Source organism: Panthera leo, chromosome C1 (assembly GCF_018350215.1).
Source record: "Panthera leo isolate Ple1 chromosome C1, P.leo_Ple1_pat1.1, whole genome shotgun sequence".
In the NCBI taxonomy this organism is placed as follows: Eukaryota; Metazoa; Chordata; class Mammalia; order Carnivora; family Felidae; genus Panthera; species Panthera leo.
In genome coordinates this window covers 212,808,034-212,833,547 of record NC_056686.1, presented here as the reverse complement: position 1 = coordinate 212,833,547, position 25,514 = coordinate 212,808,034, and the positions used below count along the sequence as shown (strand labels likewise).

The following is a 25,514-nucleotide window of genomic DNA, read 5'->3' as shown; positions in this document are numbered from 1 at the left end:
TACCTCAGTCTCTTAGCAGCCACAGATAACTGGGCAACCACAGTCTATTTTTTCCAGCCTCCTCTCCAGACTGCCCACCAGGCACCCTGCACTATTCTCACTATAGATACTACTCTAGCCTCCCTCCACTTCTGTGACTCTGTTCATACCGACAATATTTTTTACCCTTCTTCACCTGGCAAACCTTACTTACCCTTCAAGGCCCAGAGAATAAATTGCTTTCTCCCCGCCTCCCTCCTCCTTTCACCTTCTACACTTTCTTCTCTGAATGGTTCTTCCCTCTCTCTGCAAATCTGTTCCTCTTCTCTATGTGCATGGTCTGTGGTTACTAGCAGTCTCTGTTCCCTAATGATTGTCTCCAGCCCTCATTCCATGTCACATTTTTGCTCCAGAGTCCTCAAGCTGTGGAGAAAAAAATCTAACTGGTTACTGGCTAGTCAACGTGTTGAAGATCCTTGGGTCAGGAGTTCACTCAGTTCACTGAGGACAGGGGACGGATTGTATTTACCACTTTAGTAAAGGCAATTCCCATCAAAGGGAACTAAGGCAGGTAAGACCCAGAACACATATCTGTTATCTATAACTCCTCTTATAGACTAATTTCACCTCAAGGACAAGCATCTAGATTTTATTCTTTGATCATCTTTTTTTCCCAGCAGGGAGCATAATTCCTGGCATATAATGTCCTCTGTGTTTGCTTGGATATTCTTGGTTGAGATGATGGAACATTCAACATAAACCAGCTTATCTGTATCAAAGGTGACTCAGTGGCTCACGCACCTGCAAGTCCAGGGGAAAGTCAGGGTCCAGGGTCAGCTGACGTAGGGCCCACAAATGGTGGTGGGGCCCAGATTTTTTTCTAGTTCTCCATTCTTCTATTCACAACACTGATTAGCAAGTCATAGAATCGCTGCCAGGAGCAATTAGGGATAAATGTTTCCTGCTGATGTCCATCAGGAAACTTCTTACATCCCAGAACTCCAAGCAGGAGTCACCCCGATTAGACCGCTGAGGTCATGTGTCTTGGGAAGAGGAAATGGTATGAAGATATAATGTCTAACACAGTAACCACAAACCACATGTAGCGATTTAAAATAAAATTAATGAAAATGAAATACAATTAAAAATTCAGTTTCTCAGTCACACTAACATGTCAAATGGACAACCATCACAGGCAGCTAGTGGCTGCCGTACTGGACAGTACAGATTAGAATACTTCCAATTCTGCAGAAAGTTCAATTGGCATAAGGTAAGCAAGCATACCAAGCAACTGGTATTAAGGCAACCAAGACTCAGCTCGGCAGCTGGAGTCACCTTCACCCACAGTACAAGGAATCTGGGGAAGGAACAGATGAAAAGCTGAACACATGTGGGAAAGGGAAAAAGGGAAATAGACATTAGGTGGGCAACGAACAATGCCGAACATATTCTTACAGAAAGAAATTAAATTGATCTGGTATGCTTTGCTCCTTAAATAATATGATCCATATGCAGAAGTTTGTTATGGTAAGTACAAAGTATTTTTCTTTTATGAACTCACTAACTTCCTGTGGGACACTGGACAAGCCAAGTAACTTCTCTGAGCCTCAGTTTCCTTGTCTGTAAAACAAAAGGAATGAACTAAATCAGTTGTTTCTAACCTTTTAATCACAGCAGATTTTTTTATTGCACATTTTTAAACATTAATTTTTGCCCAGGATCTCACACTTGGAAGTATTTTTAGCAACTTAACCGAACTGAAAGTTAATTTGCTATTCTATTGTTGTTTTATCAAAAACATGTAACTGTTAACTACAGCTTCTGATCGGTGAGGAAAGTCAATGCTACCATAGTGGGCTGGTATCATTTGTACCACAAGCGAGGCTGACCTTGGAGTCTTACTGAAAGCAAATTTATTGTTTTCACTTAGTGCTATGAAATATTTACAAACAATGTGAAGTGCTCCACTGAAAGCCCTCAGGGGTAGACTGTATCACATGTCAAGAAGAGCACACGATCTTGTAGGTAGGACCCACACAGGTCGAGAATTCTACGATTTCTATGGTAATGTGACTATAATCAGATATAAATAACCCTTGTACTAGCATAGACTGGGCTGACCTGGAAAGTACCAGAGAAGGGGATGAGTGGGTGGACTGGGAAGAAAGACCCTAAGGGTAACTGAAATCTAGTGAGCAAGGGACAGGAAGTAAGGAGAAAATGATACCACTGCAAAAAGTTGCTGATCTTCCCTTTTCATTACCAGTAAGCCCAAGAAAAGTGGATTACCAAGTAATCCAGGAAGCCAAATATAAAGCTAGAAGTGGACAAGCAAGCAACAGAATCAGGAGCACCACACCGAAAAGGGGGCTAGAGGAGCCACGAGGAAGGTAGCTCCAGAGACCTTCAAGTCTTCACTCAATCTCTAGAAGGGCAGGTACACATTGTGGCGGACATGCTAGAGTTGTGGGAAATTCCTGTTTTCAGATAAAAGCATGAACAAGGTTTATTATAGATTATTTCTTTGTATGTAAATTTCTATTGTAATAATTTTGTATTAAAAGGGCAAGAAAGACAACAGGCATGTCTATTAGAGGTGCTATAAGGGATAGACTGGGGCAGGGTAGAGTCTGTAAAGTAAATTACTTGTAATGTTCTAAAACCCAAGCCCCCTATGCCTGCTGAGATGTCTAAAAGAAACTAGGCACCTAGGTAGGAGTGACTGCATGATAAAAAATGGGAAGAGGAAGTAAAATGGACAAGCCAGTGAAAGAATTGGGGAAGCCCCAATTATGTTTCAATAAAGAACAGATGTAGTTATTATTACTTCAAGATTTCTTATAATTCATCATGATTTTCTATTTTTATTAACCCTTCTAGAAACCATGTATTTAATTTCCAAAAAAAGATCCTTTAAAAAATCCTACAATGGGACGCCTGGGTGGCTCAGTTGTTTAAGCATCTGACTTCAGCTCAGGTCATGATGTCACAATTCATGAGCTCGAGCCCCGCATTGGGCTCTATGCTGACGGTGCAGAGGCTGCTCAGGATTCTCTCTCTCTCTCCCTCTCTCACTCTCTCTCAAAATAAATAAGTTAAAAAAAAACCCACATTCTTCAAACTGCTAAATAGAGAATCACCACATGAAAGCAATTCTACTCCCAGGTATAAGTCCAAATGAATTAAAAACAGGCACACAGATACTTGTGTACCAACGATCATTTCAGCATTATCCACTATTCAATAGCCAAAAGGTGGAAACAATTCAAGTATTCATGGATAAACAGAATGTGGGACACACAATATAATGAAATATTATTCAGGCATAAAAAGGACTGACATGCTGATGCATGCTACAACATGAATGAACTATGAAAACATTATGCTAAAGGAAATAGGACAGACACAAAGGAGAAACAGTGTATGATTCCACGTTTGTGAAATACCAACAATAGACAAATTTATAGAGAGGAATAAGATCAGTGACTATCAGGGGCTGGGGTAGGTGAAACGAAGAATTAGGGCTCAACAGTTCTAGAGTTCTGGCTAGGGTGATGAAAAATTTTTGGAATAAATAGTAGTAATGGCTGCACAAAATCACGAATGTAATTAATGCAACTGAATTGTGTATTTAAAACTGGTTAAAATGACAAGTTTTATTCTATATATATTTTACCATACACACACAAACGTTTTCTTCACCTACAAGAGTTTCTGCTTATGACAGAGACTTGAGGACGGGGGATAGTTTGACAAACAATATTTATTGCTTTCAAGAAGGAGAGCCCAGGGTTAGAAGAGAAGGGGCAGGTCCCTCTGACAGAAGGAGAACAGGGCGGCTCTTCAAGAAACGAACTAGATGCCAGTGACTCTTTAAATGTACATTTTTCCAGTTCAAACTTCTGTCATGAACTTCAACTTGCACTTCCAACTACACATGATCACCTCAGATTTTAACATGTCCGAAAGAATATCCTTAGTAATAAAAAAATAGAAATTGGTTACTTGCAATAAATAAAAACAGTAAAAATAAATTTCTATTAAAAATTAAACAGGTCAATAGCTAGTGAAATTTCAAAATGAAGGGAAAATTGAAAGAGGCTATGATAATAGGTGCAGACAAAACTGAACAACTGAAAAGACTTTGTACAACTCAATCCCACTATATGAGAATATGTGGTTAAGATATGTAATTTTCCTGGAAAATACAAATTATCAAAATTTATGCAAGAAGAGGAAAAAATCCCTACAGAAACCAATAGTCATCAGAGGTGGAAAAGTTGCCAACTAAAGAAACCCTAGCCCACATTTCAAGTACGAGTTCTTTAAATGCTTCAATCATCGAGAAAATCTGATCATTCTCGATGTTGTTTTAACTGCTCCGAAGCACTAAGAAAAAGGCTCCCCAATTCTTCCTACAAAGTTAACAGAGCCTAATACCAAAATAACAAAAACAGTACAATAAAAAGAAACCACAGACCAATCTCACATTTTGTACAAAAAAATCCCAAAATCACAAATTCTTTCCAAAGAAAATTGAGCCACATGTTAAAACATGTTACATACCATGACCAAATGAGGGGCATGGTCACATGAGGGATGCAAGAATTATTCAATGTTTTATGTTATGTAAATAAGCCAAAGGGAAAAACAGTATCGTGAAAGAAACTCAAAACACACTTGAAAAAGAAAAAGTCAATATCCATTCCCAATAGGAACTTTTAGTAAAAAAGAAAGAGGACACTCGGTTAACTTGGTCTCAAGCCAACAACCAGCCCTGTGCTGGAGGGTATAATACTGAAAGCATTTCCATTAAAGTCCAGAAGAAGGCAATCACCACTATTATGTAATACGGCTCTTAAAGCAATGGCCAGTGAAATGAGGTAATAAATAAGAAGGCCAAAATTAGAAAGGAAGGTGCAAATCATTATTTGCAGATAGAAACTATTTCATACCTACAAAATCAAGACAACCAACTAAAAAATTATCAGAAATAATAAGAGCACTCATTAAGGTTTCCAGCTAAAAAAAAACCCCACATTATAACATCCCGAATATGTCTTTAATATACCAATAATTATCTGGAGGAAAATGTTAGAAAAAATGTCCTTTCAAATTAATACCCCAAAACACAAAATATTCAAGTTTTTTCTAGTAAGAAATGTGTGAGATAATGCCATATATAAACTATTAAGCATATGAAGAGGATCTAAGATTTTTTAATTCACAATATGAATAGGTGTGATAAATTAAGATGCACACAGACTAGGCTACAGTCAAAACAGCAGAATAGGGCACAAATTGTCCCCCCAAAATACCCCACAACTGAGAAAAGGATTGAGGCAATAGAATTCAGCCTGAATTATTATAATTAGTACCCCACAGGAAAAAACAAGAAAATAAACCAATCCAATAACCACTTAAAACAAGGAACTGTTGAATTTCCTAACAATAAAAAATAATTAAAACACATTAAAGTCCTGTTCGGCAACTATCAATTCCAATAGTTTAAACCAGTGGTTCTTCAAGTATGGTTTGAGACTGTCTCAGAAGGTCCATAAGATCAAAACTCTTCTCGAAATGATACTAAGACATTATTTGTTCTTTTCATTCTCATTCTCTCCTGATGTAAAGCAGGGATCAGCGACGAAGCTGGCCAGCAAGCCAGATCCAGCCATGTCTGTTCATGTTGTGCCTGTGCGTGTGGCCACAACACTGAAAATATTTACTGTATGGCCCTCTACAGAATACGTTGGCTAACCCTTGCTCTAATGACTAACAGAATGTGTGCTTATGTGTTTTTTTAATGTGTTTTCTAGAATTTTCTAAGATCTTAGATTTAAAGTATAAACAAGTACATTTTAGAGGTTAATTCCACTTTTTTCTCAGTATTTCCACTGTGATTATATCTACTATAATCTCATTAGCTTCATTAACACCCAACAAATCACTATGAAACCTGAAATTTTCCTTAAATGTGCAGAGAAACACAACTAGAAATAAGTACACTGGGGCACCTAGGTGGCTCAGTCGATTAAGTGTCCAACTCTTGATTTCAGCTCAGGTCATGATCTCATGGTTTATGAGATCGAGCCCTGAATCAGGCTCTGTGCTGTTAGTGGGATTCCCTCTCCCACTCTCTCTCTCTGACCCTCCCCTACTTGGGCGCTCTCTCTCAAAATAAATAAATCAACTTTAAATAAATAAAAATATTACACATCACAAAATAGAAGCTGAAAAGCACCTAATTTCATGTCCCCAGTAAGATGAACCACAAAATCTTCTAAATAGGCTGCAGTCATATCTTTTACACTCTGTAGTGTTTCTGACTCTCACATCACTTGCAGAATGTGGGGAGACTTGCAGAATGTGGGGAGCTGATTCAGCACTTTCTTTCTGCAGCTCATACGCTCTGGAGGACGGTACAAGACGAGAACAGGGCAGCAGTCAGCCCAGAGACCCTAGAGGTGCTGTGCTCAGTGAACAATACAGCAGAGATGAGATAGGCATAAATACTTCAATGAAAACTCAAAATAGAAATTATCTGATACACAGACAATAGTACGGCTTGCTGTGCAGTGAGACAAAAAGACATAAACAGCAAGCAATTCATTTAAATTACTGTAATCAGCATTAACCTTCCCACAGGCAGACAAAGCAGCTCTGGGGTCAGCTGTCAGGAAAACAAGGCTGAGGGGGTGAAGAGGAGCAGTAGGAGTCAGCAGGGAGGTACTTCCTGAAGAGCTCCCCAAGTACCGAGGACAGGGCTACAGAAGGTGCCTGGCACTTGGCAGGCTCTTGGTGAAAACACTCGAGACGGATGGAAGCATGCATTCACCATCCTTTCACCTTCGTCAGGCTTGGGCTCAGCAGAGCACCAGCAACATCCTCGTCATTGGATGACTAAACCAATGGCAAAGGTAAGTGGCACAGCCTGGGACGGTTTTGAGACCGGGCAGGCACCAATGGAAGAAACCCCAAAACCATTTCTTTCCATGACTTGTCACAACGTCTCTGACTAAACCCTTAATATTAGAGAATATACATTTAATCACAGAACTTTTTAGCTAGATGGAACTTCTGGCATAATTCTGCCCAACTCCCTTATTTCAGAAGCAGAGTGGAGACTGCAAACTTGCTCATCTTACTCCCAAGTCTACTGCCATTTCCACTGTCCCAGGTTCCCACTAATAGCACTCTTGCTCCATGCCATGTCAAAGAGACATAGAATATAAAATACCTGAAGGTAAGTTACACAAGAAAAAGGCTTATAGAGTAATAGTTTTAGTACCTATTGATGATCCTTGGCTGAATCAAATTATTCTACCAAGGGTTGAGCCACCATGAAATATTTAACCTGTGCTATGAGTACTGGTAGCTATGAGGAGGGATATATAGCATAATGGTTAAGAGGACAAGTCTAGAACCGTTCAATTGTGGCTACATGGTAGAGTCCTTGACTCTCTGGAGAGCTTTTTAAACATACCAGATCAACTAGAATCAGAATGCCTACGGTGGTATCCAGGCATTGATATTTTTTAGAAAGCTACTGGGGGACTCTTCTAAAGTATACTTACCAACTGTGTATCATTCCTGTGCTTTGGAAATAAAAAGCTACAAGTATCTCTGAGATAAATACTGTTAATATTCCTGAAACAGATACTAGGAATGTTGTAAGAAAAAATAGCTGAACATAATGAGGATTAATTATAAATATAGTTGACCCTTGAACATTTGAACTGCTCGGGTCCACTTACATATGGATTTTTTTGAATAAATACATATAGTAATGTAAATAATAATGTAATTATATACATATAGTATATAATATAGTATATATACATATAGTAATGTATGCCTTCTTCCTTTCGATTTTCTCAATAACATTTTCTTTTTTCTAGACTATTTTATTTAAGAAAAGAGTACGTAATAAATATACAAAATATGCATTAATCAACTGCTTATGTTATTGGTAAGGCTTCCAGTCAATAGTAGGCTATTCGTAGTTGAGTTTTGGGGGGTCAAAAGTTGAATGTGGATTTTTGACTACAGGGGAGTTCAGTGCCCCAGCCCCCATTTGTTGTTCAAGGGCCAACTGTACTTAGACAGGGCCTAGCACCCAGTAAATACTCAATAAGTATCAGTGATTGTGATTATTATGTGTAAATACAACATGGGTATGCATATATACAAAAGTATATCAAGCTATAGCCTAGTATACACATATGCACCCCTAACAATACAACTTCAAAATATACCAAGCCACAATTTAGTTAAGGAAGAAATTATAAGGAAATTAAATACTTAGAACTAACTAATAATAAAGATACTATATATCAAAATCCTTGGAATACAGCTAAAGAAGTATTTGGGGGGAAATTTATAGCTCTGAAAACATTTCAAAGGAAACAGGAGAGGTTAAAAGTAATAAGCTAAGTATTCAACTCAAGAAGTTAGGAGAAGGGCAAAAAAGCAAACCCCTAAAATAGAGAATTAAATAACAAAGATAAGGGGCCCCTGGCTGGCTAAGTTGGTTTAGCGTCTAACTCTTGGTTTTGGCTCAGGTCATGATTTCACAGTTCATGAGATCGAACCTCGCGTTGGGCTCCGTGCTCACAGCATGAAACCTGCTTGGGATTCTCCTTCTCCCTCTCTCTTTCTCTGCCCCTCCCCCACTCACTCACATTCTCTCTCTCTCTCTCTCTCAATAAACTTTAATAACTAACAAAGATAAGGGCAAGTATCAATGATATACAGAACAGCATCATCAACAATAAACAGAGAAAAATAACACAACCAAAAAGCATGTTCCTTGAAAAGATTAACAAGAGAGATCTTTGGCAAGCAAGGGTTACCAAGAAAGGGGCACCTGAGTGACTCAGTTGGTTAAGCGGCAAGACTCTTGATTTCAGCTCAGGCCATGATCTCAGTTTGTGAGACTGAGCCCCACATCAGGCTCCACACTGACAGTGCGTGAAGCCTGCTTCTGATTTCTCTCCCTCCCCCACTTGCACTCGCTCTCTCTCAAAATAAATAAACTTAAAAAAAAAAAGGTGACCAAGAAAAAAAGAAAGATTCAAATAATCAAAATACAGAATGAAATGGGAGGCAAAAGCACAGGCACAAGAAGTTTTCTTAAATAATGAAGAACTATTAAAAAGTATCAGGATTATCTCCAGGCTAATAAATTCAAAAAGATAAATTCCCATTAAATTATGCCAAACTTGGCACAAAAAGAAAGAAGTTGAACAGATCAGTCAGTATAAAAGCTATGAAAAGAGCAAAGATCTTGCCTTCTAAAAAAACAGCAGGTGCAAACAATTTTACAGTAAGTTCTACCAAATTTTAAGGAATTCCTATCCTACATAACCTGTTTTGGAAAAATAAGAAAACCAAAAACTGACCAGAACATTTCATGAAGCTAATATACTCTTGATTCTAAAAATCAGATAATGACAACAAAATGATAGGTCTATTTAACATGACAGAAAAATTCTGCCCTAAATATTACCTAAGTAAATCCAACAGTGTATTTAAAAAGAAATAATACATTGGGACTAAACAGAATTTATCCAAGATTTCAAGGACATCTTTGAATTCCTAAGATGGTTCAATATCTGAAATAGATTTGGAAAGAAACCAGGTAATAATCTCCATAAATAAAGAATCCACATTATAAAGTTAAACAAATGGCAAAACTATGGAGTTAAAAAAAGATTATACTGGAGAACATCTGTTTGAACTAAGAATAGGGAAAAACTTAAAAACCCATAAAGTACACAATTAATTCTATCACATTAAAATTAAGGGTTTTGTTCAATAAAAGACATCACAAGGTTAGTGGAGAAATGACTAAATGACAGAATGGCAGAAGATATTTGTAATGCCAAAAATGGAAATGTGATTATTATAGAGAATAAATCAGAAATTCCTACAAATCAACAAGAGAACAGTAACCCTGATAGAACAATAGGCAAATGATATAGAAGGGCAATCTGCAGAATGTAATCTAGATTACAAAAACTAGAAAGCTGGATAATGCTGGCTGTTGGCAGGAATGAGATGATGTAAGAAGTCTCAGGCACTGCTGGTGGAGGTGTAGACTGCTAGAATCATTCTGGCTTGGGTCAAAGCCTCAATTAATAAAGAACTGCTTCTCTGCCTTGCAGAATATATATCCTTTGTGCCTATATTTCTTTTGGGGACTTCACAGGGAGGAATGGCTAGTCTAGCACAGGATTTGGGCCTTAGACATTCTAGGTCCTGACCAAATGCCTCTACCTGAATCACACCTGGTAGGACTGCATTGCCCACTGAGTCTAAAAGACAGAGAAGCCAAAATTCCACTGTACCCTTCTAACACAGGTCTGGATATGGCTTTACCTTTTTTAAAATGAGATTTCAAAACATTGTCCCAAATTGTGGTTGACGGGAAAGTATATTTAATTTTTGATATAATTTCTGAACTAAACCTGACTGCCTTCTAGTTGCACTAATTATCATTTAGGGAAGATGCGATCTCAGAACCTGGAAACAGAAGAAATTTAGCTCCAACAAAGAATGGATTCGAAGAATGGGTTCTTGGTATTTAAATAACCCAGAAGTACCACAAGAGAATAATCATATGGGTCCTCTTTTCTTACCCAAAGGGAAATACAGTCACTTTTCATCCAAGGGAATGGGACTTAAACAGAGGCACTGAACGGGCGTGTCACTGGAAGGAGACGAACCTTAAGTGAGAAAAAAGGTCTCATCCTGATCCCGAAGCCAACTGGGGCAGGCCCCAGAAGGAGTAGTAAGATTCAACTCTCAAAAGGGATCAAGGATTCCATGCACATTCTTCCTCCAGAAAAGAGCTGGAGGTGGCCAGGAGACAGAAGACAAGTGAAAGGGTCACTGGCTCTACATTCAAGCCCATGTTCAGTCATCAGGGTACTGGTAGAGGCTTGTCTCCAGACCAGAAAACTGAACAAGATCTCGGGCAGACCCAGCAAGGACAGAGGACAGGAAATGTACATCAAACCTGATGAGGTCGTGAGCACGAAGATTCAGAGGCCAAAACTGCTCTTCAAATTCCTGAGGATGAAAGATGCAGAGCTATGGTATCACTTGGCCATCATGATTTTTATCCTTTGGAGTTTGCTAACCAGGCAACCATTACCCAAATATCTGATAACAAGGAAAATTTATTTGGGTTGCCCCCAGTCTCTACCCAGATGGCAGATTTCTGTGCCGACAACAAAGCTGCTGTCTGGAAAGCGGCAAAAGCTGAGCCTTGGGAGCCTGTGGGGCTGGACCTACGAAAGGGGCCCAGCTCATTGGCCCACTCTCTCTCAGGGGCTGAGGGTGATGCCTATCCATGCTGTCTTCCTAGAAGAAACAACTGGTCAGGTCTGAGGTGCCCAGAGAAACTTTTTTTCTTCATGCAACAATAGACTTTTGTGGCAGACCCTCGGGCTCTCTGCGCACTTACCAGAGAAACTGGTAGTTACAGCAAAGACAGGAATGTTTCCTGGGCACACAGGGATATACACTGTGGACACATGCAACAGGTAACGTCTGTTTTAGATAAAAGAAACGTGAGATTAAAACAAAAATAAACAAATAAAAAACGCTCTTTGGAACACAAGTGTGAACTAAGATTAATAACCGTTTGCAATTACGCACAAAGCAAAGAACCTTTCTAGAAGTCTTAGGAAAAGTTTATGATGTTCTTAAGGTTATGGTTTGTTTCAACAGCAAATTTCAAAACCTTAAATGGTGCAAAAAGTACTAACATCCTAACTGTAACCAGATTTTATGTTATCCAGAGAAGAGAAGCTGGTTGAAATATCCTAAAAAACACCGTGATTTTTAAAAGAGCAAATTGCCATTTTCCTAAATATCAAGAGGGCAAGAAATGAGAAACAGCCATGTGGTTTCACAAACTCTCTATTTAGAGGCTAGAAGGAAAGAAGAATTTGTACCACATACTGTGGGAAGGATTAAGGCCATTCCCTCAGTCAGGCCTAGTAAGGAAGCAATATAAACAACAGTAAGGTAGGAAAACCATAAAAAGAGTAAGGAAAAAACATGCATACAGTAGACATGTAAAGGGTTCAGTGATATTTACCTATAAGAGAGAAGGAGGGGAATTACAACAGAGGACAAATCAAGAACAAGTCTGGCATTAGAATTTCCCAAACAAAGGGCAAAGTAGGTTATTAGCATCCACCCTGACATCAACTCTGTCATCACTCCCATGCACCAACACTTCCTTGCCTTTGTATTGGTACGAACCACTAATAAGAAATCAAGGCATCTTCTCCCTTCAACTTGGAGCCCAGGGGAAAAGAGGCTCCTGAGGTCTGCCAAGTCCAATCACCAGAGCTAGGTTTCCATGAAGTAGTTTTGGACCAAATACTAAATAAGTTTTCAAGTGCTCCTTTGCCTGGCCTTGTCCTGCAAGTATCTCTCTCCCTTGGTGATCTTGTTGACGGAGAATTTAGCTATCTGGAGTCCTGGTTATTTCCCTCTCTTCTCATAGAGAGGACATGACTCACAGCACTGACGTCGTTACTATATAAATGCACTCTCAGAAGAGGGTCACGGTATCCAACCGGTTTTAAAGGAAGAAAAAAAACACCAGAAGAATGAAATCGCAAGGAACAACATCCAACCGAAATTGGCTGGGTCTTGAACAGTAAATCACTAGTTAACTAAGCAAGCCACAAAACAAAAGGAACCTGGGTGCCTCAGGTCAGTGTACCTGGTGGGCCACTGCGGTAGTCTCTTCATCCAAAAGGAATTTCACAGTTGGAAAGTCCTTCTGAATGAACAGCACTTGGCACCAAAAAGCTAGGCATGTTTTCAGAAAATGCTCACCACCCCACGTCACTACCTCATCAGCAGTGAAGAGACAGGGTGATCCTTATGCGGTCACTTCCTGAAATCACCTCCAGCTTACTTCAGGATGTCAGTGAGATATGCTCACCAGTCCCTATCACAAGGTGTCCATAAAACATCCTCTTTTAGTAATCTTCTGGCATTTCTTCTAGCCTTTCAAGGGGACTGTGCCAGAAACCTCTTCCTGATGAAAAAAAACAAAACAAAACAAAACAAAACAAAAACAACCTCATAATCTAGTTGGCCTAGCCAGGTCAATCATTTCCATTTCATAGTACAGATAGAACTCAATTTGGCTGGAAAATATACTCCCTGTATTTAAAATGTCTTAGACATCTATCCAGTAAAATATTCCAATTTGGGGGGGGCTACTTTCCCTTTAGTCTCCTAGAGTCAGCTAGGCCCTTGGTCATGGCTCTCCCCCAATGTGTTTGCAACTGTTTTCTTCTGCATCCGGAGGACACATGGCTTAGATTTTGATTAGAGACAATAAGACTGGGTTTTTTCAAGGTTTAGAATCAAAACACTTTGAAAAGATAATCTACTTATCAAATTTAAGGTGATCCGGTCCCACCACCAATGACAAAAAGATACTGAGTTAAAGCAAAATGAAGGGCAAAATGAAGTGCTTTTTTAGATTTGAAAGATCAGTTTGATTCTGTTCATATGAGCCACAGGGGTGGACTGGGCACATCACAGGAAATGTCAAGGTTGGCTATCAATACAACCCAAGACCCATTAGGAAAGGACAACAGCAACCACTAACCACAGGAACCAGCAGCCAGAAGCTGTCCTAAAAGCTGCCACTGGTTAGAAATTGGGAAGGTCCCAAATGTACCATGTGATTAGGTCTGTAGCACAGAGAGACTCCCAAAACTGAAAACAATCAGGTTAGTGTAAAATAAAATGTCAGGCAGCAATCCAGTACTCACCTTTGTCATGAACACAAACTGAGAGTTTCTGAACACCATCAACCAGAACATTCTGTGTGTTGCCATGTCCATCTTCTGAGTCGCTGTCATCAAACTGAGCCTCTATAATGACATCAGGACTGTCATTATAGCCTTTCACGGACTGCTGCGGGAGATGGCTTCCACAGAGCTCTTCAGGGAGATCTAATTCATCGGTACCTTCTGTTTCTTTGTCATTGCTCTCTGGTTTAATTACCTGAAGAAAATAGAAAAGTTCTGCTAAATCACTGGAGGGAAGAACAGGAAATAACAGATTTAGCTTTTTTCATTTTCCTTTCTGAAGGAAAAAAACTGCACATTCAGAAGCTCAAAGCAATGGACACTCGCCATGTAGCCTGAAAAAAAATATTTATTTTCCAGGTACACGGACCACCTTATGGAAATGATCAATTCAGCAATGCCAGGGTGGCACTCAGCTCCTCAAGGTGCCCAAGATTAATGTCATATCTACTCCTCATTTTTCTGATGTACATTTTCATCCCCTCATCAGAAGCCCTGAATACCACAAGGACTATGCTGCTTCACAAGGGTTCATCACAAGGGATCAATGAATATCTTCAGAGGTGATAAGAGAACTCAACATAGTACGTTACTGTGCTCCCAAATGAAGCCACAAGAATATAAGGTGAAATGGAAAAAAACAAAATTAACTGTAAATAAGAGTTTATAAATGTTCTCATAAAAAATGTAAACTCTTAATTCGCCATTTTGAGGCTTGAAATCAGTATACAAAGCACACAACTGATGGATATTTATAGAACTAAGGAAGCATTACATGACAATATTTTCAAAAAAAAGAAAAGGAGTAAAGCAAACAGAAGAAGAGTCCAGATACTAATCCACTTAATGAATTTGTCACATAACAGTCATATGTCAGTACTTTGATTTCTATGGATTTCTGTAGCAGTTTCTCAATGTGTTTATATTTGAGAGGTCTAATATTTTTCTGAGTTTAAACTTAAAGTTTCAAGTTAGATGCCTGCCTTCAACAAGCCAGATTAACATCTGAATTAGACCACACAAAGATCATATTAATAAGGGGTCTTTGTTTTATACAAGGCAGAGAAAGCTATTAAAAGAAATCTTTCCCAAAACATTGTCATGTCACAGATTCCAATTAACAACATAACCATCCCCAGACAATGAATATTATCTTCAGCCAGAAAATCAAAGTAAAATACTACAAAGGTATTCACAATCAGAATAAAGATTCTAAGAATATATTCCCAAGTTTTTAAAAAAGTGACTTCAAGAAAATGCGGTAACAGAAAAACGTGTAAGCAATAATTTTCCAGAGTAAAATTGTGCCCTTTAATAGCATTTTCTTGATTCCCAATTTCTGAATATATTTAATGAAATTTTCTTTCAAGTCTTGCCATGTTTTGACTGTTGTCAGATTCATTCAATCATTTGTTCATTCTTTCATTCATCCATTTGTTCATTATTTCATTATGAGAAGTTTGAAGGTTCCTTTTCTTTGATAGTAAAAGAAAAAAAATCAGCTGGTTAGGCCAGAAATCTCTAAAAAGATCCCCTTAGGCCTCTTACTGCATGAGAACATAAGAGTAAAGCCATAGTTAGGTCTTTAAATTAATATACAATCATAAACCCAACTCCGCTTATCACATAAGTCCGGTTTTCATAACTGACCCAACGTAGATCATTCAAAAAACAGAATTTGCTGACAAGTTAGGGAAGAAAAAGAACTTGACATCTGTGTCTGGCAAATTCAGTAACGGGAAGATCTGCCCCTGACCATCCTCAAAGAATTTACACCCTTGAGCATTGTCAGAACAGCCCAAAGCACAGGCAGGAGGTATGTGTGCACACTCTGGGTCTAAAGCATGGTGGCTACAACAGGATCGCTGATCTATTGTTTTTTCTGCACCATTCCCACACATAATTTCTCTCAGAGAGAGAGAATGACTGGCGTGCTAGAGTTAGACTCGCTGGTAGCATATAGTCTTCTGGGAAGATGTTAAGCTAAAAGTCCGTGCTTTTAGTTTCCATTATGTATTTATTTCTGCCACTCATGGTTTCACAAAGGATTTGGTTCCCACAGGCCATGAAGAAAATCTTACAAGGGGAATCAGAATTCTGACATTATCAACTTTGAATGCTTAACTATCCTACAACGAAAAGTAGTCTTTTTCCATATATGTGTGTGTGTGTGTGTGTGTGTGTGTGTGTGTGTGTGTGTGCGCGCGCAAAACATAACAATTCTGTAATTGCCATGATTCTGCTATTAAGAATTATGCTTTTATGGTTTGGCTCCCTCCCTTTTTTTTTTTCTCCTTCCCCTCCCCCATCGTCTTCTGTTAAGTTTCTCAGGATCCACATAAGAGTGAAAACATATGATATCTGTCTTTCTCTGTATGGCTTATTTCACTTAGCATTACACTCTCCAGTTCCATCCACATTGCTACAAAAGGCCATATTTCATACTTTCTCATTGCCACGTAGTATTCCATTGTGTATATGAACCACAATTTCTTTATCCATTCATCAGTTGATGGACATTTAGGCTCTTTCCATAATTTGGCTATTGTTGAAAGTGCTGCTATAAACATTGGGGTACAGGTGCCCCTATGCATCAGCACTCCTGTATCCCTTGGGTAAATTCCTAGCAGTGCTATTGCTGGGTCATAGGGTCGACTCTTAAAAACTGAGAACAAACTGAGGGTTGATGGGGGGTGGGAGATGGGTACTGAGGAGGGCACCTGTTGGGATGAGCACTGGGTGTTGTATGGAAACCAATCTGACAATACATTTCATATTAAAAAATAAATAAAACTAATGATCCATAAGAAAAAGAAAGGATTATGCTTTGGCTCAAAAGTAAAAGGTTCAAATAAAAGTCAATGCGAAGAGGAGATCAGGGGAAAGCAATAACCACAGTATGCCAAGCCTGATTGTATAGCACATTTTATTTATTTATTTTTTTTTTTATTTTTTTAAAATTTTTTTTTTTTTTTCAACGTTTTTTATTTATTTTTTTTGGGACAGAGAGAGACAGAGCATGAACGGGGGAGGGGCAGAGAGAGAGGGAGACACAGAATCGGAAACAGGCTCCAGGCTCCGAGCCATCAGCCCAGAGCCTGATGCGGGGCTCGAACTCACGGACCGCGAGATCGTGACCTGGCTGAAGTCGGACGCTTAACCGACTGCGCCACCCAGGCGCCCCTGTATAGCACATTTTAAAACCAGAGCCTGGTTCTGACTTTATGACAATCTCCATGGTTTAGATTAGCTACATTTAAGAATTAGTATTTTAGGCACTAAATTTACTTTTGAGTTACTGTATCAAAAATGTTGTACAGAGGCAGGACTTCATGAATCAAGTCATTCGAAAATATGTAGTAAAAATATAAATTAATATCCTGTATTTAGAAGTATTTTTATTCTATTTTGTTATGCCAGCACATGAAAGAACAGAAATACATTCTTTAAAAATGTAAAAGATTGGGGCGCCTGAGTGGCTCAGGCAGTTAAGCGTCAACTTCAGCTCAGGTCATGACCCCCCAGTCCATGGGTTTGAGCCCCGGCTTGGGCTCTGTGCTGACAGCTCAGAGCCTGGAGCCTGCTTCGGATTCTGTGTCTCCCTCTCTCTCTGCCCCTCCCCCACTCATGCTCTTTCTCCATCTCTCAAAAATAAATAAACATTAAAAAAAATTTTTTTTTTTTTTTTTAAAGATCATCATAAGACCACAGGATAAAAAAGACACTCTAAAACTACTCCATATCACACACTGGTTAAGAGTGAGGGTTGCAGGACCCTGAGAGAAATGGCTAATTCAAGTCTGGAGCAGAAAATAGATAAGATGAACCTGGAACATCTTGTCATACCAGGAAAATAAGGAAGCTATCAAAGGCTACTAGGATCTTATCTAAAAAACTCAGGAATCACCATGAAAAAGCTCTCACTGGTCAACCTTAAGCATTTATCCCCTTTCCTGTACAACCTACCTCAGGTTAACCAAATAATTGATGAAGTAAAGTTCTTCTTGACTGAAGAGTTTCAGCTAGTTAAGAAGGAAGGAAAGACATTCAATATCACATTTTGCCATCCCTATTGAAATAATGGATTTAGGAAATGATTATCAATGGTTGCTGAAACCAATTAAGTCATAACCTGATGGGGATGGAGTTTTATAATAAATGAACCAGAGTAGCAATACCTGTACTGACTAATCAATATAAATATCTTAAAAAGAGAAAGAACCATAGTGCTTCCTCATGGATTATAATTGTAAATACATACCATTATCCATAAAGTATTTTTCCCCCAAACTGACCTTGAATCTGACCTGAAACAGGGATCAGAGGAGCACGTTAAACAACACTAGGGACAGGATCCATTTACACTCACTCCCCAGGTGATTTCATCCAGTCTCATGGCTTTAAACCTCTCTATATGCTATTAACTCCCGAAATTAAATGCCTAGCCTCAACCTTTCCCCTGAATGCCAGACTCCTATCCAATTGCCTACCTGACACCTTCCTTTGGATATTTGTTGGCACCTGAAACGAGAAAGCCAACCCTTGGTCCCCACTAGAACCCACTCCTCTCCCAGCATTTGCTCTCTCAGCAGATGGCACCAGACCATGTCACCTTCCTCTCATGCCCCACATCCAATCCATCAGAAGAGCCCGCTGGTCCTTCCTTTCAAATATCTCTTCTTGACATTTACACTGCTACTGCACAAGCAACCCTTATCTCCTTGCTGAACTACTGTGATAACCAGTCTCCTGATTTCCGTTTTGGACCAAAGCAGTTACAGTGATGTTTTTAAAACATAAATCAGGGAGTTCCTGGGTGGCTTCGTCGGCTGAGCGTCCAACTTCAGCTCAGGTCATGATCTCACGGCTCATGGGTTCAAGCCCCACATCGGGCTCTGTGCTGACAGCTTGGAGCCTGGAACCTGCTGTGGATACTGTGTCTCCCTCTCTCTCTCTGCCTCTCCCTCACTTGCTCTCTCTCCCCCAAAAAATAAACAAACATTTAAAAAAATTTAAAACATAAATCAGATCATGTCATTCTCCCAATGGCTTCTAACACCATTCCATTATCATGCCACAAGGCCTTGTCAAACCAGGCCCCTATTACTGTTCCAGTCTCATTTTCTATAACTTCTTCCTTGCAAATTACACTCCAATCCTAGAGATCTTCTTGCTATTCCCAGAACACTAAAACCATCCTTCCTGAGGCTTTTGCATTGCCATTCCCTCAACCTAGAAAACTCTGTGCCCAGCTATTCTTAGGTCTCAATCTCTTCGTTTTGTTCACATCTCTCCCCAAATGTCCTTCTTTTAGAGAGGCCTTCCCCGATCACGTTAACTGAAACAGCCCCACCTGGCTGTTATTATTCTATCCTCTTGCCCTGCTTTATTTTTCATCACTGTACTTATCCCTACTTGGCAATATATTACATGCTTAGGTACTTCCTGTCTCCCAACTAAAATGTAGGTTTCATGAGCACAGAGGCTATTTTATTCACTGCTATATTGCAAGAGTTGAGAAGAGCAATTCGTAGCCACTCAGATATATGTTCATTGAATGAAGACAGCAGCTGATTAGGAAAGAACTTGTTCGGAGTCTACCTTCTCTGATAAACTGTAAAACTCCGTGAAGTGAGCGTGGCTAGGCCTGACACAGGGTATGCCCAATCTCATTTGAGTGGACAAAGAACAGGAGGTGGCACACTGCATCTAACATCTCCACATATCTAAAATCTGTCTCCCAAGGCTTCGTCCAATTGGCTTGGTTTTCTATAAGCCAGAGTCCACTGCACAGTCTCCCCAGTTCCTCCCCACTACCTGCCCCAAGCAAGAGTAATCTCTCCCTGTTTTGAAGTCTCAAAGCAATTTATATGTACCTCTATGGCACTTTGCCATTTCTTCACTATGTTAGTGCTATGTACATATATGATTAGCATGATCCATTACCTCACATGCTTACCAGTTGTATCTTATATATCTTTGTATATTCTATAGCAACTTGCAGAATCATTCTAGGTGCTCCATATTTGATCACCAAACAGATGGGTAAATGGGTTGAAAAAATGAGTATAAAATATGATCAGGATGCAAAAGAACTTTCACAATGGTTTCCAGACACAAGAGTATGTGGGTCAGAAACCAGTAGCCCAGTTTTCCTTAGATCTGTAAAGTAAGAGCACTTCTTCTGTGGGATTGACCTTGAAAATGTTGAAAAGTCCCACTCAGTGGTTTTCAGCTTTGACCTTTAGCAGATCCCTCCGAGAATCCGATGAAAGCTGTAAACCCTTCCTCCACAGAAAAATACACATCTAAGTAGACAGAAAAAACTCTGTAAGAAAGCACAGGTAGGGAGAGTCAAGGGTCTGGTGCCGAAGGCCACCAGTCCAGGCTGATGAATATTTTGGAGCTCTGGGCTCAGAGTGAAAGAGGGGGGCCCTGAAGAAAATGGATATATCACTGACCTGGTGAACTGAGGACTTTAAAAACTCCTCTGGGTTCCTCCACAGACCCGAGGGTGAGGCAGCTGACTGTACGTCTTACTCCCAGTGCATGCTGCAACTGGGGTTATTCTCCCTTGGAGGTTTAGTCTAGTCTCTGGAGGACAGGACAGAAACGGATCAGTGAGGGAAGCAAATCACTGGGTCACACAGAACTTTTTCTCTGTCTTGTTCCATGAACAGGGTAGGATGAGCATCACATAAACCCTGCTAACAAAAATAAACAAGGAAAATACAGGCAGATATCAACTGGGGCATATGGCTCTGAAATAAAAGTGTCACTTGAAGCTACTAAAAATGCTCAAGAAACAACAGCACTCTACAATACTTTTTAATTTTGAATTCCTGAAACCCTCCTTCCCAAACACAAATGCGCACACACATGCACACAGAAATATTTGTCAGAGATACCCTGCCGTCAGCTTGACCAAGGGTAAGTCTGTCATCTACCTATCGTCTCCTTTTGGGATGTAAAATTGGGTGACAGAATGGTGTGGCAGTGCGATGAGAGGACCAGACGATCCCCTTTCTCCATCAGGCTACAATCCTTATGCTCTGGGGGAGGGACAGCAGTAATCTGGCCTCTTCAGCAGTACCAGGGAGGAGGCCTGATTACTCTTAGAATGAAATTAAGGGAAGCCTATGAGAAGCTTACTATTGAAAGGAAAGGAAGAGGCCTAAGCCCAGAATCTTGAGTTCAGAGACACAAGAGAGAAGGAGACACACCTTTTAGAAAAGAGGATGGGTGCACCATGACTTCTGTACTTTAAGAGGAACATAAGCCCTGTTTAGCAAAGGAACGGCAAAACACTTTGTAGAATCCCCCAACTTCGAACACAAGAATGTCTGCCAAATCAGAGACCCTATGCAATTATGTAAGTAGAAAATGACTAAGGAAGAAGCTACTATAAGAGACTGGCAGAATTTTAGGAAACACTACCTGAGAAAATATATAGGGAAATACATACTAGACAGACACAAAAGCACTGCCTTAAAAAATAATGATAAATTAAACTCCAGTAAAATTTTTCCTTCTATTCTAAGATAACACTAAAAATATTTGTTAAAGATAAGCCATAGATACGCTCATATCCAGAACATAAAAAGCTCCTACAGATCAATGAAAGACAGAAAATCCAACAGAGAAATGGGGAAAAGGCTTAAAGGCACTTTACAAGACAGAAATGTTAACCAGCCAGTAAAGATGGAAAGGTGCTCAGCCTCATTAGTCATCAGAGGGGCGCCTGGGTGGCTCAGTCTGTTAAGCGTCTAACTCAGGTCATGATCTCACGGTTCTTGTGTTCAAGCCCTGCGTCGGGCTCTGTGCTGACAACTCAGAGCCTGGAGCCTGCTTCGGATTCTGTGTCTCCCCTCTCTCTGCCCCTCCCCTGCTCATGCTCTGTCTCTGTTTCCCTCAAAAATAAATTAACATTTTAAAAAATTAAAAAAAAAACAACCACAATGAGATGTCACTACAAAGCCACGGGTAGGCAAAAACTGAAAATCCTGACAATATCAAATGTTATTAGCAAGAATGTACAGCACTATACTGCTGGTCTGAATGGAAACTGTCCAGCCTTTTGTAGAACACATCAGAACTGTGCAGCAAAGTAGAAAACAGACCCATTCGATTCCTGTGCAGGCTTATTACAATATGTTGTCCTGCCTCCCTCTAGATTTGACAGGTGAACCCATGGAAAAAGACAAGACCACACTGGGAAAGGACATTTATGCAAAAGCAAGGAGATAAGAAGGTGCAATTTTCCGTTAGTAAAGGCAAGTAATGGTGACAATGTACGTAAGAGTGAGAAAGAAGGATGAAAAAGCATACATGAAAAGCCCTAAATGCCAATCGAATGAGTCGGGTCTTTACCATAAAGTTTGTGAAGTGGGGAAGTCAGGAAAAGTGGTTAAAAGCAGGAACTCTAGTCAACACTACTGGGTTCACATCACACTCTGCCACTTACTAGCTATACCACTTTGGGAAAGTTATTTAATCTCTTTTTTTAATATTAAATATAATGTATTGTCAAATTGGCTTCCAGACAACACCCAGTGCTCATCCCAACAGGTGCCCTCCTCAATGCCCATCACCCACTTTCCCCTCTCCCCCAGCCCCCATCAACCCTCAGTGTGTTCTCAGTGTTTAAGAGACTATTTAATCTCTTTGAATCTCAGGATGGTTGTTTGGGTTTTGTTTTTTTTTTTTTTAATCTTTAAAATGAGGACAAGAGTATCCAGTATTAGAAGGTTATTATGGAACTGAGATAATTTATGAAAAGCTCTTGGGACAGGTGTCTGGAGCTTAATATTTGTTTAAGGGAAAAACAAATTTAGCCTTTACACCCAAAATGTCCAAGGTGGTGAGGACATCCAGATGGCAGCTGGAAATGTAGGTGTGGGGATGGGAAGAGTGTACTGGAAGAAATTAAACACAGGGGACTGACAATTAACCAAAGCTGCCCCAGGACCAACCAAGTGTCAACTGACAAGTGGAGAATAGAGCCCTGAGAAAAGACTCAAATAAAGGGGGTTCAACAAGGAACAGGAGCTAGTGAAGCAGAGAGAATTTAAATACTTATGAATATGCTAAACACTAAGGCTTTTATTGTCATTTGTCATTTTCTTAATGCACAATCTTCCCTGTGCATTTCACATATTAACTGATTTGATCCCCACAATGACCCTGGGTGATACACAGGACAGTAACTATGTCTATCTCAGAGGGCAAAAATAGGGTCAGACATGTCACAGTCCCACAGCTCTAAATGGCAAAGCTGTGACATGCACACAGATCTAGGGCTCTGTGTCCGGTATCCTTAGTCTTGGACACTCACTCCCATGGGAGATTTCCCGCCAACAGGTTCAGAGTGAGCTTTGCACACATAGCTCCTACCACTAACATCCACTGCAGGAAATGCCTCTACATCTTTTGCCTGCCAGAAAATACCCAAAATTCAAGATCCAGCTCTTCTGTGAATGCTTCTGTGGGTAACCTCCCTGAGAAATTTTCTATTTTTTTGCTTTGCTTCGCTGTTATTCCTTAACTATTCTTTCATTTGTAAGATTTCTTGATCAGGCTATATTCCATTTATTTGTTTGCATATTTAGCTTTTCCACCAGACAGCAAACCACGCCACATTCATTTCTTATATTCCCCAGAGGCTACCAAAACGCTTGGCATTTAAAACATGCTCGATAAATATTGGTTTTCTTTCTTCTGAAGAGAATGAGAAAGGCTTAAATCAATTATAAAAGAAGCGTTCTAAAAAAAAAAAAAAAAATGACAAGAAGTGAATAAAATAACTACCAAGCAGCAAGAACCAGCGAAATTCTGATGCCTATCTAAACGACACTGCACAAGACTGCACTGCCCTCCATTAACACACTGTCTGGAAGCCAGGAAAAAGTCACCAGTTACTTTACCACAATTGAAACTTAATCACCATAAAAAGAAAATACAAATACAGACCCAAATGCAAATGAATAAAATTGGAAGACATTTAAATAAATGCACTTTTCTAAAATAATTCTAGTGGCGCCTGGAATGGCTCAGTTGGCTAAGCATCCGACTTCAGTTCAGCTCATGATCTCACAGTTCAAGTCTGAGCCCCACATCGGGCTCTCTGCTGTCAGCGCAGAGCCAGCTTCGGATCCTCTGCCCCCCCACCCCCACCCCTCCCCAACTTGTGCTCTCCCTCTCTCTCTCTCTCCCTCCCTCCAAAATAAATAAATATTTAAAAATTTTTAAATAATTCTAAGCCTTCATATCTAAATGACAGCTCCTGTTTTGGGGCCCCCGGGTGGCTCCGTGGGTTAAGCATCTGACTCTCTGATTTCGGCTCAGGCTATAACCTCATGGTTGTGGGACGGAGCCCGGCATCGGGCTCTGCACTGGGCGTGGAGTCTGCTTAAGATTCTCTCTCCCTCTCCCTCTGCCCCTCCCCAGCTCACGCACACACTCTTTCAATCAATCGATCAATCAATCACCCAATCAATATTACAACTCCAGTTTCAATGTAAACTCAAATGTAACCATAAAGTTCACCATTCCCCAATTTGAAAACAATAGTTTTGGCAAGAAAAATTGTGAATGCCTGATAAAAAAAGAGAAAAGGCCCAGATCTGGGCATTTCCTGATTGCTGCAGAGTTGTGAAAGTACAAATCCATCCCTCAGAAAGGGGGTGGAAAACATCTGCACCGAGCTATAAAGTAATCAACTGCAAAGTGCAACTCAAAGTCACCAGAACCAAGAAACTAGTCACTTCATAAACTGTTTGATATTGATTCGATGTTTCTTTCCCTTCCTTTTATAATTAATATGATGTATTTCAAAACTGGGGAACAACAGAAAGAATTCCTGTAACGAAACAATTCCAGCGGAATCCTAAATAAAAATGCCAAGAAACATTTTCATCATGCTAGCTTACCCAAACTCTAAGCGTGAAACATTTCATAGTTTTCCTGTTGACTGATAAAGAAAAACCCTTCCTTAAACATAAAAGCCATCTTTGAAAAGTGCTATATCACCTCTTACAAAAAGAGCAAGTCCATATTAGCACTGGAAAGTTCTATTCCAAGTGAATAAATTCTATTACATTCCCCCAGGGCAGAGGGTTGCTATCAACTTGCTATAATGGAGTTTTTCCAAAAGATTTACACATACCTATGTCTACAAGCCATTTCTGCTGAATGGGCTGTTTACAACAGGGTCAGCTGAAAGGCTCTGTGCGCGGGACGGGACGTAACGCCCTGCCTATCCTCCTAACTGAGCCTCCGATTCAGAGCTAACGCGTGTCACAAAGTCCACCTACGAGCTGCTTTTCATTTTTTGGCTCCTCTGGCTGGGCTTAAGTGACAGCACTCACTTGCCACACATGTTTTAGCAAACTTTCAAATCCCTTAATGGCACACTTGGGACACAGTATAATACACTGTTCAGGAAATACCTTGGAGCCAAGAAAAGCAATTGATATTTCCACAGGGAGTTCTTGACAAGGCTTGCCAATAAGCTTCTTTCGTTATAAAATATGACCAGAGACATATCACTTTAGAGACCTATTACAAACATTCTTAAAGGCATAGGTGTTACTGGGAACTTTGTTTGCCTAAGGTGGTTCATCCAAAAGTACCTTTTTATTTAGTTAACAGGAACAGAACAAACTATTTCCATTCTACTGG

At 39.8% G+C, this 25,514-nt stretch overlaps 1 protein-coding gene across 7 annotated transcripts in view; it reads right to left on the bottom strand.

Annotated features, from left to right (window-relative positions):
- The window catches only part of DIS3L2 (DIS3 like 3'-5' exoribonuclease 2), a 347,338-nt gene that overhangs the window by 209,267 nt on the left and 112,557 nt on the right, over nt 1–25,514 (bottom strand). For 6 of the 7 annotated variants that reach the window (XM_042950509.1, XM_042950514.1, XM_042950513.1 and 3 more), the window contains exon 6: nt 13,797–14,031. In XM_042950509.1, coding sequence (XP_042806443.1) covers nt 13,797–14,031 — 235 coding nt within the window. Of the gene's footprint in view, nt 1–11,452; nt 11,539–12,859; nt 12,950–13,796; nt 14,032–25,514 lie in introns of those variants that run through there. The other variant, XM_042950515.1, reaches the window with a different exon arrangement.